This window comes from Syngnathoides biaculeatus, chromosome 4 (assembly GCF_019802595.1).
Source record: "Syngnathoides biaculeatus isolate LvHL_M chromosome 4, ASM1980259v1, whole genome shotgun sequence".
In the NCBI taxonomy this organism is placed as follows: Eukaryota; Metazoa; Chordata; class Actinopteri; order Syngnathiformes; family Syngnathidae; genus Syngnathoides; species Syngnathoides biaculeatus.
In genome coordinates, this window is record NC_084643.1 from 24,927,167 (window position 1) to 24,942,948 (window position 15,782).

Below are 15,782 nucleotides of genomic sequence, written 5' to 3' on the forward strand. Positions count from 1 at the left end.
GTGTACTTTTTTAATATACAAAGGTTTGATAGTTAAGGTAGGGTGAAAGGCAATAAGGATGTAATGGAGATCTGGGAGGGAAAAAGAAGGGATATGGGAAGGTAGGAAAGACGGTAACATGGTTGGTATGGAAGGGGAAAAGGCAGTACAGTCTCCCCCAAAAGTATTGGAACATCAAGTTAATTTCCTTTGTTTCTGTTGTGTACTAAAGTCATTTGTGTTTGAGATCAAAAGATGAATGTAAGACAATAGTTCAGCGTTCCAGCTTTTATTTCAATGTCATTGCATCTAGGAGACGTGTTAAAAAAAACTCAGGAAAGAGCACATTTTTATTAGAAGCCACCATTTCAAGTGAGCAAATGTAAGGGAATTAACTTTGTGTGAATAACATTTGATATTTGATGATATAGCCCTTATTTGCAATAACTGCCTCAAGCCTGCAACCCCACTGACTGCACCAGGCCGTTCCATTCTTCATTTGAAATGCTATTCCAGGCCGTCACTGCAGCCGCTTTCAGTTCTTGTTCCTTGGAGTTTCACACTTCAGTCTACTCTTTCCTGAGGTAAAATGCATTTCCTATTGGGTTAAGATCAGGTGACTGACTTGGCCAGTCTACGACTTTCCACTTTCTCCCTCTGATGTTGTCACTTCTTGTATTGGCAGTGTGGTTTGAGTCATTGTCTTGCTGCACGATAAAGCTTCTCCTCCATAATTTGGATGCAAATCCTGTAAATTGCCAGACTAAATGGCTTTGTAGACTTCAGAATTCATTCTGCTGCTCCCATTATGAGTTACATTGTCAATATAGACCAGTGAGCCCTTTCCAGAAGCAGCCATGCAAGTCATGAGATTACCTCCAGCATGCTTCACAGATGAGCTGGTGTGTTTTGGACCATAAGCAGATCCTTTTCTTTCTCCTACTCTACGTTGGCCTTCCCATCAATTAGGTAGAGGTGAATCTTGGTCCCATCACTCTACAAAACTTTGTTCCAGAACTTTCGTCGTTCATCTTTGTACGTCTTTTCAAAATTCAGGCGAGCCTTCCAATTGTTTTTGCCAATGTTTGGTTTGAATCTTGTGGTTTAGCCTGCATCTTTCTTCTTGCAACAGTAGATTTTTTTTTACACTCACCCGTGCCCTTTAGAGGTTGGCGGCAATATCACCGAAAAACTGTTGTTTTTAGATATTACTTCACAGCTCTCATAATATTACTGTCAACTGCTCTTGATATCCTTGACTAACCTGTTTGATGTACGTTCCTCTGTACATCAGTAGTTCCTTTCTTTTTCAGGATATTCCAAATTGTTGTCCTCATGTTTGTGCAACTGGTCTAATCGATTTCAGAGCAATCAAGGCTGGTATGAAAAGGACACGGTAGAATGAAAGGCAGGGAGGATATTTTATCATCCGTACTTCTTTGTACGTTCTTTTGAAAGCCATGGTTCCTCCAGGAAGTTCTTTGCACGGCGCAGCTGTTTAGCAGCCTCTGGCGTTCAAGTATAGAATGACAGGTACAAAACAAAAATCCCCAAAGTGTGCCGGCAGGTTAATTATGAGCCATAATTGCCTGTCAAATAAAAATGTACTTCCACACAGACCTGTTTTTCACATTCTTTCCACTGTGTTTATTTGCACAGAGCCAATAATGAATTGAAAATAAATAAAGACAATGGTCAATAAATAAAGGCTTGTTCTCTGTCTTTGTGCGTCAGTGAAGTAACCGCACCGAAGCCACGTGCAGGTGGTACAGGAAGTCGGCGTATGACGCGCCGCCGTTGGGACTCTTGTCCTCCACCAAGTAGTGCTGCAGGAGCTCCTCACCTGCGTCGCCCTGCTTCACCAGAAGCAGCTGCGTGAACAGCGGATTTTCACACAGCTGTCAAGCAAATGTCGTGACGTGTAGAGCGTTGAGTCACAAGGCTCACCTGGCGTAAACACAGGACCTCCGAGTCTAGTGCGTCGACGAGGGATCGAACAGCGATTGACAAGGGATTGTCGAGAAGAGGCAGCTTGGTCTTTACAAACACCACAACACAGGAAATAATAAAAGTTAGCCATTATTGAGCTGACCCTTGTGAGGATAAGCAGCTTGGAAAATGTATGGATGGTCCGAGGCTTTTCTGGCCTCCAGGGCGACTGTAGAGCTAGCGTCACTGCCTGTGAATATTCAATTTCATCCATGTTATTTCGTTCTCAGGGCATTGCATCGATCTGAACTGGACTGTTCTGATCATCTCTGAAGACGTTTGGCCTCTCATCCCAGGAGACTTCATCAGCTCACGTAACAAAACATAGTTGGGCTTTTAAAAATTAGGAATTAGGATGAAGTAGAATCAGACAGGACAGATTTCCTTCTTGTTTCAAGGATTCAGTATTGTTTCAAATTTGCACAATAATGTATTATATACAGTTGCGCTCGCCACTGTTGGCACTCACAAAGTTTAAGTACTAACATTTTCTGAAGAAAAATTAGTCAAATGAAACAGCATTTCTCTATATGGAACTTGTTTGATACAAAACAGCAAATTACTATTTCATGCACAGACAAAGGAAACATTATCATATTAAGTTTCAGTGAACAGAAAAAAAAACAGGTTACCTCACCAGAGGGCAGAGACATTAAGCATCTCACGTTGAAGAGCTCCGCCAAGGTGCATGCTGGGACGCAGGCACCCACCCAGAGCAGGAGGGCGTTAGGGGCATGCAGCAAAAAGATCCCACCTGGACGCAGGCTGGCGGCGGAACAAGGAAGAGCCCCCTCCTCTTCCACTTTCGTCACGTTTCCGGCGAGCGACAGTGGCTGAAGGAGATTTAATTAATTGCTTTGGCTTTTTCAGGGTTGGTTTTTTTTTTTTTTTTTGGCCAAAATAGGAATTAGGTCACAATAACCAAAGAACAGGAAATGGATGGTGTGGCGACACACAGGGATGCCCAGTGCAAATCGTCATTATGTGAAATAAAAAATGTGAAAATTAAACTCATTATGTTTAAAATAGTTTCCATTAATTTTTGTTTTACTATTTATAATTATAATCACATAATAATGCAATAGTTGCAGTCAAATATTCAGTCATATACAAAATTTATTTCAAACAAAATAATTGATTTTCATTTTAATTAATTTCATCATTCATTAAAAACTTAACAACTTAAAAACAACTTAATTTTGTAATCAAATTATAATCAATTAACCACTGATTTAAGAATATACAATGTAAAACTGTTAATTGTACTAATATTTTTGTATTTAATAATTTCCAATATGTGAAATAACAAATTAAGACAAAATAAAATGTGTTTTAAAATAACAACAATAAATACTCATAAATAATGAGCATAATTTTTTTTTTTTAAAAAAGAACATGCTCACTACGAGAGTGTTTACTTTTTCCCACTTTGGCATGAGTACTTACGAGAGGCATCAGCGTGGGGTAGAAATGGGTGGCGCAGGCCGCGGTGTCCAAGCCGAGAACCTGGCAGCGCAGCCTGAGCCGGCGATGCACAGAGGTGCGCAGGCCAGGCAGCAGCACGTCGCTCTTTCTCAAACTGTTGAGATAGACGGGCAGAGCTCGTAGGCCCCGAGGCAGAACCAGCTGACCTGAGGACGCCCAAGCCGAAGCGGAGCAACCGTGACGGCGGTAGGACGCCAACGCCTCCGTCAGCTCCCACTGGAGCGCCTCACGCAGATCTTGCAGGGGGCGCTCCAAAACTGCACAGTACACTGGAAAACGGGGGTGGGGGCGCGGGGGGGGGGGGGGTTATACCCTCTTCAAAGTCAATCTCATATGAAATTATTATACCCCATTACTTTTTAAACCTCATGTACCCTATGGAGGGGACTTGTTCAGTCATAGAGTTGCAGGCGTCGAGGCTGCAACTATCTAAAATGTGAGCGAATATCTCATTTATTAATCAGATAAAAAGCAAATTGACCATGTTTTGAGGATGTGGGAGGAAACTGGAGTAGCTGGAGAAAACTACGCCACCTTTACATATCATCCATCCATCCATCCATCCATTTTTTTTGCTGCTTCTCCTCACAAGGGTCGCGGGAGTGCTAGAGCCTATCCCACCTGTCAACAGCAGGAGGCACGGTACACCCTGAACTGTTTGCCAGCTAATTGCAGGACACATAGACACAAACAGCCGCAGTCACAATCACACCTAAAGGGCAATTTAGAGTGTCCAATTAATGTTGCATGTTTTTGGGATGTGGGAGGAAACTGGAGTGCCTGGAGAAAACCCAAGCAGGCAACCCCCAGTACACTAAATGTACTTTCTTCAAAAATAGGCTGCAGCACACCCGCGACCCTAGTGAGGATAAGTGGTACGGAGAATATATGAAAGCGGTTTGTTAACGTTTGTACTATAAGGCGACAGAAAAGGGCACCAGGATCTGTGAATATCCTTGACGACTTGTCAGGCCATTTCGATACGTTCTCCCAACATGAATCTAGAATAGATTAATACCTTGAAACCTAGTTCGACATGGAGTGATGTGTGAGTTCGCAGTTACTTTTGTGCATGTAAAAAAAAAAATGATCACAACAAAGCTTTGAGGCAGAGATTTTGGGTTGACTTTTTTGTCATCAAATTGTTTGATTAATCATTTCATCTACATGCGGCACACTTTGCGAATCCCTATTAGAGTTGTTCAATGAATCATTTCGGTCCGACACGTATTGCAGTTTGCGTCCCAATTTCAACGTTCTGAAGAGTAGGAACACCCCCTTTTTCCTGTTTATCCATGTTTTTGTGCCTTCCTTACTCTTTTTGCAGTAGAAAGCCAGCAGTGTCTGTGCCTGGTACTGGCAGAAAGTCTCCTGCAAGTGGTCCGAGCTTCGCAGCATCAGCGTGTGCACCCGGGATCTCCGCTCGCCTCTTTCTGTGCTGTATTCCAAGACAGCCTGAAAATAGGCAGACAAAGCTAAAGAAAATGGAAATCTCCAGCAAATACTAACACGGTACCATCACAACTCTTAGTATTTGATCAATTTACATTTTAAAATTGTACCAATAACACACTCAGTTTGCTATCTTGCTATATGACACCATACAAACTGTTAGCATGTTAGGATTTCATGAATTCATATTTGAAAAATTACTAGACAATGAGAGACCATGTGAAAATGTTGACCCATCAGCATGTTAGCAATTTTTCAAATCCCAATTGAAATGTACCCAGCAACAGGGCTGGATAATAAATCTGTATCAATCAATCGTACCACCTCTATCCTCAGAGTGCTATCTTGCGATTTCTTAGCATGTTAACTGTTAGCATGTTAGCATATGAGCAATTCCCATGAAAAATAAAATTTAATAAAACAACACAATCTAGGTTAATTTTGGTAAGTAATTTTTGAATTTACTTCACATTACTTCTTTGTAGTAGCTACTTCTTGTGGGCAAAAGAGTGACCGACAAAAAGCCAAAGAAAAAGCAAAGCACTGAGCCCCACCAGTCCGCTTTACCTGTATGGCCACACCTCGCATCTTGTCCAGAGCGGAGGCGTCGTGCATAAATTCCACTGCCACTGTTGTTTGCCAGTCCAGTGTTGCCATAGCGATCTGGCTGGGACTCATCTTGGGCACAATGAGCCCATAGCAGCCCAAAACCCGCATGCCTGGTGGCAGTGTTGCATTGTGGGTATATTGCAAGGGATTGAGTTGAATTAAGGTTCCAAGTCTAACCTTTGCTAACAAACAGGCTGAGCTCTGCCTTGTAGCCGACATCCGCTTCCACGATGCGCCTCAGTTTTTGGCAGAATCGCTCCCGATCCAAATCCCCCTGTAAATAAACACAAACATGTTAGTCTAGCAACTGCTAACATGTTGGCATTTTAGAAATGGCATTACTGTACAGTTAGTACTTGAATAAAGCCCAACATACAGAACCTTAAATCAGCGTCACTGCTTTCTTCACTCAGGTTGCTATCTTGCTGATTGGTACCTTACCAAAATTAGCATGTTAGAGTTTGAACAATAACGTCTGTGGTACCTGCAAGTGTTTGTAAACGTACAGTGCTCCACCCGTCAGATAGGGAACGTGGCCTGGCCAGGCCCCCCCCACGTCTTGCGGGGAGAGTACAAAAAGGTGAATTCCACAACCCTGGCGAACACAAGCCTCAGCCAATGAGACAGCTTCCTCTGGGGGTTTGAAGATGGACTGAGAAGGGGAGTAGCTGTTTTAATGTACGTACATGGGTGATCTTAACTCCATTACCCCCCCCCGAACCCCACCACCACCACCACCAAAAAAAATTCAATCAAATCCTCTCTTTACTTTTGGTTTGCTGGCCCCGAAAATCCCAGCGGAAGGTGATTCCATTTCTATGAATGGAGCCGAGTGGAAGACTAGCAGCTTGCCGGGACAGGCCAGCGTCCGGAGGATTGCCAGTGCTGCTTTAACCGGAAGCTCCATGGGGATGCCGGCCGAGTCGTCACACTCTGGACTCAACTGGGGAATGTGCTGCAACACGCTACGGAGCACCAAAAGACTATTAGCGTGTTAGCATTTGATCAACTCCATTATAGGGCAAGTTAGCGAGATACTGTAGATATCAATCGACCTCAGTCTGCACTCTCTCTACTCATCTTACAATGTTGTTGTCTTATAATCAACCAACTGTTAACACATTATTAGTTCAAGAGAAATAGTGCCTGAAAACAGGCAAAGATATAAAGTACTTTCTCTACACAAATTGCTATCTTGCTGTGGTAGCATAGTATCTGCTGGCGAGTTAGTATTTTGTTCATTCGTATTCAATTAGAAATACTACCTCAATCCTACATAATCTCGGGCAATTTATCTAATCAGGTTGTCATGCCAATGACTAGCATCTTACTATTTTATCAATTCTCATGAGAAATGGACCTTTCCGACCGGTCAATCGATCGTACAATAATAGCCAATAAAATAGCCGCATTGTCTTAATCCCTGGTTTGACGCACCCCTCTCGCCATATTGTCCCAGAAGCAATGCTGGTTGTCTGTAGCGTGCGCTTGGAAAAGTTAATGTTACGAACAAAATGGTCCTCAGATGCACTTGGGGAACGTGGAATTCTGATGAAAGATATCCGGCTAGGTTACAAGGGGGCCGGTTGATTCATTTTCCAAAGCCTAAAATACAGTTGACAAAGTGTCTACGATGGATTAAGGCTCACCGAAGAGCGCACGTACAACTAAGTGTGGAGAATATCAACAAACACAAGGCTGTATGTTCAAAGGTAAGTGAGGGAGAAGTATCGTCTCTGAGTTTGATTTCATTATTATCAGTGCTTTATACATTGTAGGAGAACAACTTTCACTTTGTTAGCGTATCACTGACATGCTGAATGAAGTGTGTAATGTTTTATGGCGAAGAGTCGGGTTATATAAATGCGGCATGTCATGCAAGAGAAATGTCTATTTGCCTATTTGTATCGCATCGGACTTTTAAGACAGGGCACTGGGTTCCATTACAAGCCAAGTCAAATGAATACACCCACTCACTTATAAAGACTACAGTGATATTACTCGTGATCGTGAAGTAAAAAGTACTCACCCTGCTTTACATGCGCAGTACGATTTCACTATTTTATCCTGCTGGATTTCAATATGAAGTTTGTGAGGCGTCGAACATTTTTTGGATGGATCGCCAACGTTTCGCTGTGACTCTGACATTGCGTCATACTCCATCCAACATCTTAATTCCGTGTACATATCCTTGCGTGAAATAAATGAGACCTCTCTGTAGAACTCTCTTGGACAAGTCTGACGCATTTGGCAAAAAAACATACCCCAATATTATCTGGAATGCGCGATAGAGAATCGACTACGAACATGTTCTGTTCAATCGCTATTTTCGAAGCTTGTGGGGCATGGCTAAGGGGGCGGAGCTTAAGATCACCATCGGAAAGGTCCATTGTACCTGAATACAGAAAAAGATGAAGAGTGCTATCACTGCTCACTACACTACTTTTTGTCCCTGTTTTATTTATTTGTATTTAAATACTTTTAATCATGTAAAGCACATTGAGTTACCTTGTGGATGAAAATGCACTCTATAAATACATTTGCTTTGCTTTGCTTATTTATTTTACCTGGCGACACTGTCCCTGCAATCCCGTAGAGGGAGTACTAGCCCCTCCCTGACAGGAAGTTGAAGCTCCTCCGATCTCTGAGCCATAACGAGCATGTGCGGGCGGGATCTGCTGAGGTCGTACAGCTGAATTCTATTGTCGTACGTCAGCAGGCCCACGTGGACGTCTCTGTGACAAATTAGCAGTTAATATGTCTTTTTCATGATCGTGTGTGTGCATGTGTGCGTGTTGTACCTGTGGAGCGAATCAAGCAGAGTGTGTAGTTGTTGCGTTACAAATTCCAAATAGCCACTTCTCAGTGCAGCTGTCGACACATCAATGGCGAGAAGCAACACCGCTGCTTCATTCTGGTGCATACACATGGGAAAAAAAAACACAGAATAATGTTTATTATTCAGAATCATCTTTATTTTGCCATGAATGTCAAAAATACACAAGGAATACACACAAGAGGGCGCAATTAAAAGGCACCTTGAGGGCATGGAGGACTTCGTAGGATCCCATGTGGAGCTCGGGCCTCTGCTCCCAATCAGGTCGGGAGCCATCCACCTCGGTTGTAGGCTGGTAAAGTTGCCGCGGCACTCCAGAGGAGATACGAAAGAGGGAAAGTTGACTTGTAAGAACCAGTACAGTGGGACCTTGAACTCAATGTTCTTCAAGTTGCAGGCATCCGGCGTAAAAACTGTCCCAAACAAGTATGAGCGTTCATCTCAGATGTCACGCTGTGGCGACCCCTAATGGGACAAGCCGAAAGAAACTTACTCATTTGCTTTGTGTTTCAAGCGCAAATTTGACATTCAAGCAAGTTTTGGAGCCGCTGCAGCGTGAGTGAATCTTGTGATATTCCATTTGTTGTTTAACATTTTCCATTATTATGTTTTTACATCTACCCATCCATTCTGAAAACTGCTTATCCTGTTCACGGTCACAGGCTGTTGGAGCCTATCGCAGCTAATGTCAGGCGAAACGCAGACTACACCCTGTACTGGTCGCCAGTCAGCTCCAGGGCTGAAAATTTAAAATTACTCTGATCTGAATACCAACCAGGTCCCGGGTTGCTAATGATTTTGTTTGTCCTGTTCAACAAATGGCAGAAAGCATATCGGCGACTGTGGCTGTACTTAACCATAATCAAGGGCATTCGTGTAACTTAATTGCAGCATATAAAAAAAATAATAAAATCAACCAATCACAAGCTTGTAACCCGAAAAAATCAGTTTGGGCACTCGTACCACTGTAGCTAAAGCATTGCTGGGGTCAGCTCTACCTTCGGTTAGCTTATCACAAAAAGGGCAGCGGAACCTCTCCCCGCAGTCTTGCCAGCTCATGGCGGGACACATGGCCGCTCCGCACCAGCGACATCCAGACACGCAAGCGTTCTCCATGACCACTGGCAGACGTTTCTGGAAACGAGACGTCAATGAAGCTCCATGTGGGGAAAGCTGCTTCTGAATTTAGTCCATATCCCTGATATCCATCTTACAAGCCATGTACGAGTAGTTCACTCTTTGTCCTCATTAGTAAAACAATTCAGCACGTGTAGAATTGAAGATTTTTTTTGCCCACTATGAGTGCAACTAATGGGCAATTAATCAAAAAATGGTTCAATCCAAAACGTTTGCTTGATTTGTCTTTCGTTGTATCAGTCACTCACGTTTTAAAAATGTACAAATGTAGTCAGTCATGCCCGCGCATATAAAGTTGCGGGTGTGTGTTGTTTGTAATTATGAGAGTACCCCTTCAAGAGCGGAGGGGGGCGGTGTCAGGTAAACTAGCGAGTAGAAGTAGGCTGAGCAGCAGAGACGCTGACTTAAAAAAAGACTGGATAGCTTATCCATATCTAGCGGTGTGTCAATTGATTGAAGCCAGTTGGCCGCCATCTTGGTACTCCCAAACCGTGTGGAGGACATGGTTTACAGGTTGGATTATGGCGGGCTTTTTCTCAAAGTTTGGCATATAGAATTAAAACTGGTCGTGTGAGCTTGACATTTTTTCACTTCTGGTAACATGAAGGATTTTTAATTCGACTTGGTAAGCCAAAAAAGGCTAAGGGCAAAGGAAATATAACACCATGACTACCAAGAAACCTTGCATATTACCGAGGGCCCGAGTTCCATGACATGTTAACCTTTCCCAAAATGCGCTGCGAAGCACTATGTGAAATCAAATTATTTCATCAAAGAGTGTGGACCAGATTTCTGACATATATATATATTTATTAAGGCCCCAGGAACTGAATAAGGTAGACCAAATTTATTGGATTCCCCATGCAAATTGGTATAGCCACACTATTTCAGCACTTCAAAGCAGGAAGAGAGTTTGCAGCAAAACTCCAGATGCTAATCCCGTGTGTCACTATTATCATATGTGAGTGTCAGGGGGCTGGCTATACTGTGTCTCTGGCAAATCACCTCTGTGAGGCAGCATAAGACGACAGCGGTAGAAATGGATCCTGCAACACGTAGATACTGTTCTCATATGACTGAAATACTGCTAAGCAGGACATTAAACACGAACCATTCAATCATTCACTGAGACCAAGAACAGGTCTAAATGTGGTTCGAGCCAAAACTATCCCCAAGTTACTGGCAGATCACCTTTCTCGAGCCAGACCTTTTTTGACCTCTAATTGCAAACAAAGGCGACTGTACTAAATATTAACATTGGTTTTCTCAGGTGTTCACATTATTTGCAGCTGTATCACGCAAATAAATCATTGTAAAAAAATCATACATTGTGATTTTGGGATTTTTCTTTTTAGATGATCTCTCTCACAGTGGACATGCACCTACGATGAAAATTTCAGACCCATCCATGATTTCTAAGTGGGAGAACTTGCAATATAGCAGGGTGTTCAAACACTTTTCTTCACTGTATACCGTAAGTCAACATTTAGTGAGATCCCCGTCTTCAATAATACTACTGAAAAGGTCACGTGTAAGTCAACATTTCTCTAAGTTGGCACAAAAGTTGTGGTCCTGAACAGTGTCAAGTTATTCAGCGTTTACTGTATGTTGCCTGACCTGATGTCAAGATTTTTCAGAAGTGAACAGGAAAAGAATAAAAGTTACCTTCAAAAAGTAAAATCTGGAGGCTTCCTGCAACTCAGCCCAACATACTCCAGCATGATCCCAAAATTTAACTTCAAAACATACAAGATCGGCTTTAAGAGAGATCCATGTATGTTTTATTTAGAAATGTATTTCCACACACATCTAGTCCCAAGTGTTAACACCACGAAACTGGCGATTAACGGAGGTCGGCATGGTTGTTTTGGGAGCATCAAGAATTGCGGATAGCTGCTTCCAGCGATTTCAGCTACGATGGCCAATGCGCTACCCAGTCTTTTTTTTTTTTTTTAGATCAGTAAGCAGAGACTGTGTGCTTCCTTGTTTAAAAAAAGGAAAAATAAAAGACGTAAGGCTGTGGTTCACTGTGCTGAATCGGTTTTCATGTGCTGAGAGTGTGCGACAAGCGCGCAGTTGCACAGTGGCGCAGGTTAGAGGGATCATTGGCCAAGACTACACAAAATAAGCGACGTCTTTCAATATGTACTTCTACTCGTAACAAATTTTACACGTGTGATTTTTCGTGCTCGACTGCAGATTTGCGAAACCAGAAATAGACTAATTTACTGCATTTAGCAAAAAAAAAAGAAAAATAAATTGTTATGCGTGCGCTCATGTTTGAACTCTTCACCTCAAACCTCACCTCCAGTGGGTTCTGTCTGGCCAGAGGCGTAACAAGAGCGGCCAGGGGCAGACGGGCCCGTAGAGCGGTGGGACCATCCTGAGGGAAGCAGTATGTGGTGGAACGCATGGCACGGGGGCTGGCGCTGCCTGAAAGGACCGGGACATTCATCACACACTCTGATTGACGAGTTTTGTGACAGAGAACTGCACCTACAGTATGTATAAATAACATCATAGCCTCTTTTAACACAGGATTTAATGACACCGGCCCACCTTTTACAGCCCATAACAGGTTTAACCCTTCTGACAAGGCTTCTACAAGGTTCAAAAAACACATTTTTGAGGTCACACAGCTATGTTGTACGAGAAGGCCTGGCTCTCAGTATGCTCTCGAATCCATCCCAAAAGTGTTCTGTCAGGTTGGTGTCAGGACTTTGTGCAGGCTAGTCAAGTTCATCCACACCAAAATCTCTCATCCATGTCTCTAGAGACCTTGCTTAGTGCATTGTGCAATCACTTCATATGTTGAAGCATTCAGAGTTGCTTTAACTGGTGCTCAAGGGCTAATGTACACTATTTGGACCTAATATTTCAGTCAAGATCAGCGTGTAACCTCACAAACATGCTCCCAGAAAAATGAAATGATACTAATAATACTAATACTAATACTAATACTCCTGACCCTTGTTGAAAGTCTTCCAACAAAAGTTTCGAATGTCATATTAAACCCTATCGATTAACAAATGGGCGGGACAGTGTCTCAGATGGTAAAGTAAACTCAAGGCAGGTGAGCAAATACTTTTAGCAATATAGTGTGTATTAGCATTAGGATGGTGGTCTTTTGTTAGATGAAATTACATTGTTGTGTGCAACATTTCAGTGTTAAAATGAACAATGTGGACTTTTTCTTTGCTTTATGTTTTTTTTTTATGTAAACTTCAACTGGGAGTGACAACATACAGCTTTAAGCAAGCACTTTTTGTGCTTATCTGGAGAAGTGCAAGCAAGTTACATATTTATTACGTACATAATAGTCCTGAATTTCCTGACAACCAGAGAGTGAGAAAAGGCACTAAGAAACACTTGAAAACGTGTTTAGTAAATACATTTTTTAAAGCATGTGTGAGGTGTGAAACTATTAAAATAAATGTTTTTTTGTATGGATTCTATCTTACAGGTTTTAGCCTACTCAGCCTGAAACATATTTCTAGTGATAAACAGCCTCACTGTACGACCTTTGTAGGAACAGAATTTGTGATATTAGCTTGTATTAGAACTACTGAGAACGAGCATAGAAATGGGGCTTCATAGTCCGAGTTGTTACCTCTGTCCTCCATGATGCAGGAAGTGGTTGCTAAAGGAGGCGGTGAGCCAAAAGGCTCAGAGACAAAAACCTTCCCTTCCCACTCAGCCCTGTCGTCCGCCATCACTTTGGCCTAAACAAATGCGTTAGCACGTTATTGTCATTTACAAAAAAAAAAAAAAAAAAGTGAAGTAAAAATACTTACAGCACTGGGAAGCAGCGATGGGTCGAGTCCATAACGAGACTCAGAAGATGGGGATTTCTGAACGGTAGAAAGACAAAGTGTAAAGCTCGAAAATTTTCCCAAAATCATTTTCAAACCTTACTACCTTTTAACTGCTCACACTAGACACACAATACAGAGCGCAGTAACAACTTTTATCATTATGTCGACCAACTCCTTAGATCACAGGTGTCAAACTCAAGGCCCGGGGGTCAGATCTGGCCCGCCGCACGATTTTATGCGGCTCGCAGAGGCAAATCACGTGTATCAACTTCCATGATTTTTTTTTGTGCAAATCTGAACCAAAATCTCCAATTGTTGTATCACAAATGATAACGAGAGATTGCAAGCATTTTTGTGTTACCAAACGTCAACAATAGCTGAAAAACCCATTACCCTTGAATTCTGATTCTGACACTAGTTCCTAAATTTCATGTGTAAATATGATGGGTCAATTCGAGCTTTTGAGGGTTTCACGGTCATAATGGCCCTCTGACAGAAACCGTAACCACAATGTGGCCGGCGCTAAAAATGAGTTTGTCGTGGACCCACCATTCAAAGTCCCTGCTATAACTGCCTCAGAACCCAAGGCCAGCTATACGCTGGGGCTAGAGGGGGCATGGCTTCCCTAAATAAACATGGTTCGTCACTCTCTTGCGCTTCTTGCTGTCTGATCTACTGTCTGGAGTGAGACTCTAGATTTGTCCAGAAAGTATCCATTCATCCATTTTCGGAGCCGCTTATCCTCACAAGGGTCACGGGAGTGCCGGAGCCTATCTCAGCTATGATCGGACAGGAGCCGGGGGACATCCTGAATCGGGTGCCAGCCAATCACAGGCCAAATGAAGACAGACAACAGTCGCACACATGATCACAACGAGGCGCAATTTAGAGTCTCCAATTAACGCATGTTTTTGGGATGTGGGAAGAAACCGAAACCCACACAGGCAATGGAAGAACATGCAAACTCCACACAGACGGGCCGGGATTTCACCCCCAGCTCTCAGAACTGGGAAGCCAATGCTCTAACCAGTAGCTCCATCATGCCGCCTCCCCAAAACATGCATGGTAGAAAAATGAGAGATTCTAAATTGACCTTAAGTTTGGAATATGTGTGCATGGTTGTTTCTTGTTCTCCCCATGCCTGCGTGGGTTTGCTCCGGGCGCTCCGGTTTCCTCCCAGATTCCAAAAACATGCATTCATTGGAGACCCTAAATTGCCCGTAGGTGTGATTATGAGTGTGACTGTTGTCTCTTTCTGGGTGCCCTGCAATTGGCCGGTGACCAGTTAAGGGGGTACCCCACCTCTCGCCCAAAGATAGCTGGGACAGACTGCAGCTCGCCCACTACCCGAGTGAGGATAAGCAGATGGGTGGATAGATGGTATTTTGTATTTTTTTAAGAATATATTTATACAGTCTGTTCCTCTGCGGGTGGAAGCAAGTTTAGCAGAGTTGGCCATTATCGTGTGGAAACAACTTCTATTTATAAATAAATCGCAAAAAAAAAAACCAACTTTGTCAATCACTTAAGGAAGGTGACGAACCGATACCAAACTCGTGTGCGAACCTGTTGGTTTCCATCTGCATTGGGGGTCGTGATGACGAGCCCAGAACCTGCCCGAGGATCGCTGTGAGGGGTCCACGACGACTTTGGTCCTGGTGGAGAACATTGGGGTGTCTGCACGGAAGGCACACCCAGGGTGAGACTCTCTAAACCAGGGAGAGGACTGTGGAGTGGTCCCTGCTCGGAAGGCGTGGTAAAACTATATTGGCCCGCCCACACTGGGCTCTGATTGGCTGACGGGCCGTCCATCATTCAGCATAGCTGCCTGTGAAATTTCGAATGGTCACCTGAGGTGGGACCGAGACAAATAAAATACAGTCCTGGATATGTGTAAAACAAGATATTGTTTTATGAAGGACAACACAGGACGAGTCGGTTTGATAAAATAAAACAGAAATCGAAAAATAATGTCAGAAAGTGGGTACCTTTAGCAAAGGGCGGAAGTAGCAGACATTACGGCGGAGAATCCTTTCACCTCCAAAAATGAAGCAAATTTCTGACAGAACTCCACGTTCAAATTCGATAAAAGCTGACGAAGTGACACAATTATTTCGCTCGCTAAGAACGCGAAGAGCAGCAGCCGGGCCAAGCATCTAGCAAACAGTATCCAAGTTAGCGAACGCGCGTGAAGCATTTCCGGGATTCCTTTCGCAGTAAAAAGACATTAAATAATTGAAACTGAAAATTAAAAATACGATTTCAATGTAATTTGTAAAACGGGTTACCTTCTTTCCACATAGTCACCCGACACCAAAGGTAAATGAACATATTTTTCATTATTCTTTATGTACTTTTTTTATTTTTGGCAGTGGAGGGTGGGCAGGGGATGTCTTGGAACGGATTAGGTTATTTACATGTAACATGGGCATCTACTTACAAAAAGTTCACGTCACGAAACCACTTCTGGAACTGATTAA

At 43.0% G+C, this 15,782-nt stretch overlaps 1 protein-coding gene and 1 long non-coding RNA gene across 2 annotated transcripts; one reads left to right on the forward strand and one right to left on the reverse strand.

Moving 5' to 3' along the window:
* Nucleotides 1-1,632: 1,632 nt before the first annotated feature.
* On the reverse strand, nucleotides 1,633-15,484 carry si:dkey-13n15.2 (protein transport protein Sec24C). The gene is made up of 18 exons (XM_061817354.1): nucleotides 15,291-15,484; nucleotides 14,869-14,979; nucleotides 13,282-13,338; nucleotides 13,098-13,209; nucleotides 11,781-11,920; nucleotides 9,349-9,484; nucleotides 8,553-8,662; nucleotides 8,316-8,428; nucleotides 8,082-8,249; nucleotides 6,284-6,479; nucleotides 5,999-6,166; nucleotides 5,692-5,788; nucleotides 5,473-5,624; nucleotides 4,770-4,908; nucleotides 3,415-3,722; nucleotides 2,601-2,801; nucleotides 1,927-2,016; nucleotides 1,633-1,850 (listed from the first exon to the last, which is right to left on the reverse strand). The coding sequence occupies exons 1-18, from the start codon at nucleotides 15,456-15,458 to the stop codon at nucleotides 1,710-1,712; spliced, it is 2,607 nt and encodes an 868-aa protein (XP_061673338.1). The 5' UTR covers nucleotides 15,459-15,484; the 3' UTR covers nucleotides 1,633-1,709.
* Nucleotides 8,598-11,874, forward strand: LOC133500008 (uncharacterized). Its single transcript, XR_009794818.1, has 3 exons — nucleotides 8,598-8,776; nucleotides 8,865-8,905; nucleotides 11,799-11,874. It is a non-coding gene; the product is annotated as an uncharacterized LOC133500008 (long non-coding RNA).
* Nucleotides 15,485-15,782: the final 298 nt, after the last annotated feature.

Coding starts and splice junctions, on each gene's coding strand:
- si:dkey-13n15.2 (XM_061817354.1), bottom strand. CDS start 15,458: ATGCTTGGCCCGGCTGCTGCTCTTCGCGTTCTTAGCGAGCGAAATAAT. Junction 8,663..9,348: donor TTGTGATAAGCTAACCGAAG/GTAGAGCTGACC, acceptor TCTCCTCTGGAG/TGCCGCGGCAACTTTACCAG. Junction 8,250..8,315: donor CTGCTTGATTCGCTCCACAG/GTACAACACGCA, acceptor AATTTGTCACAG/AGACGTCCACGTGGGCCTGC.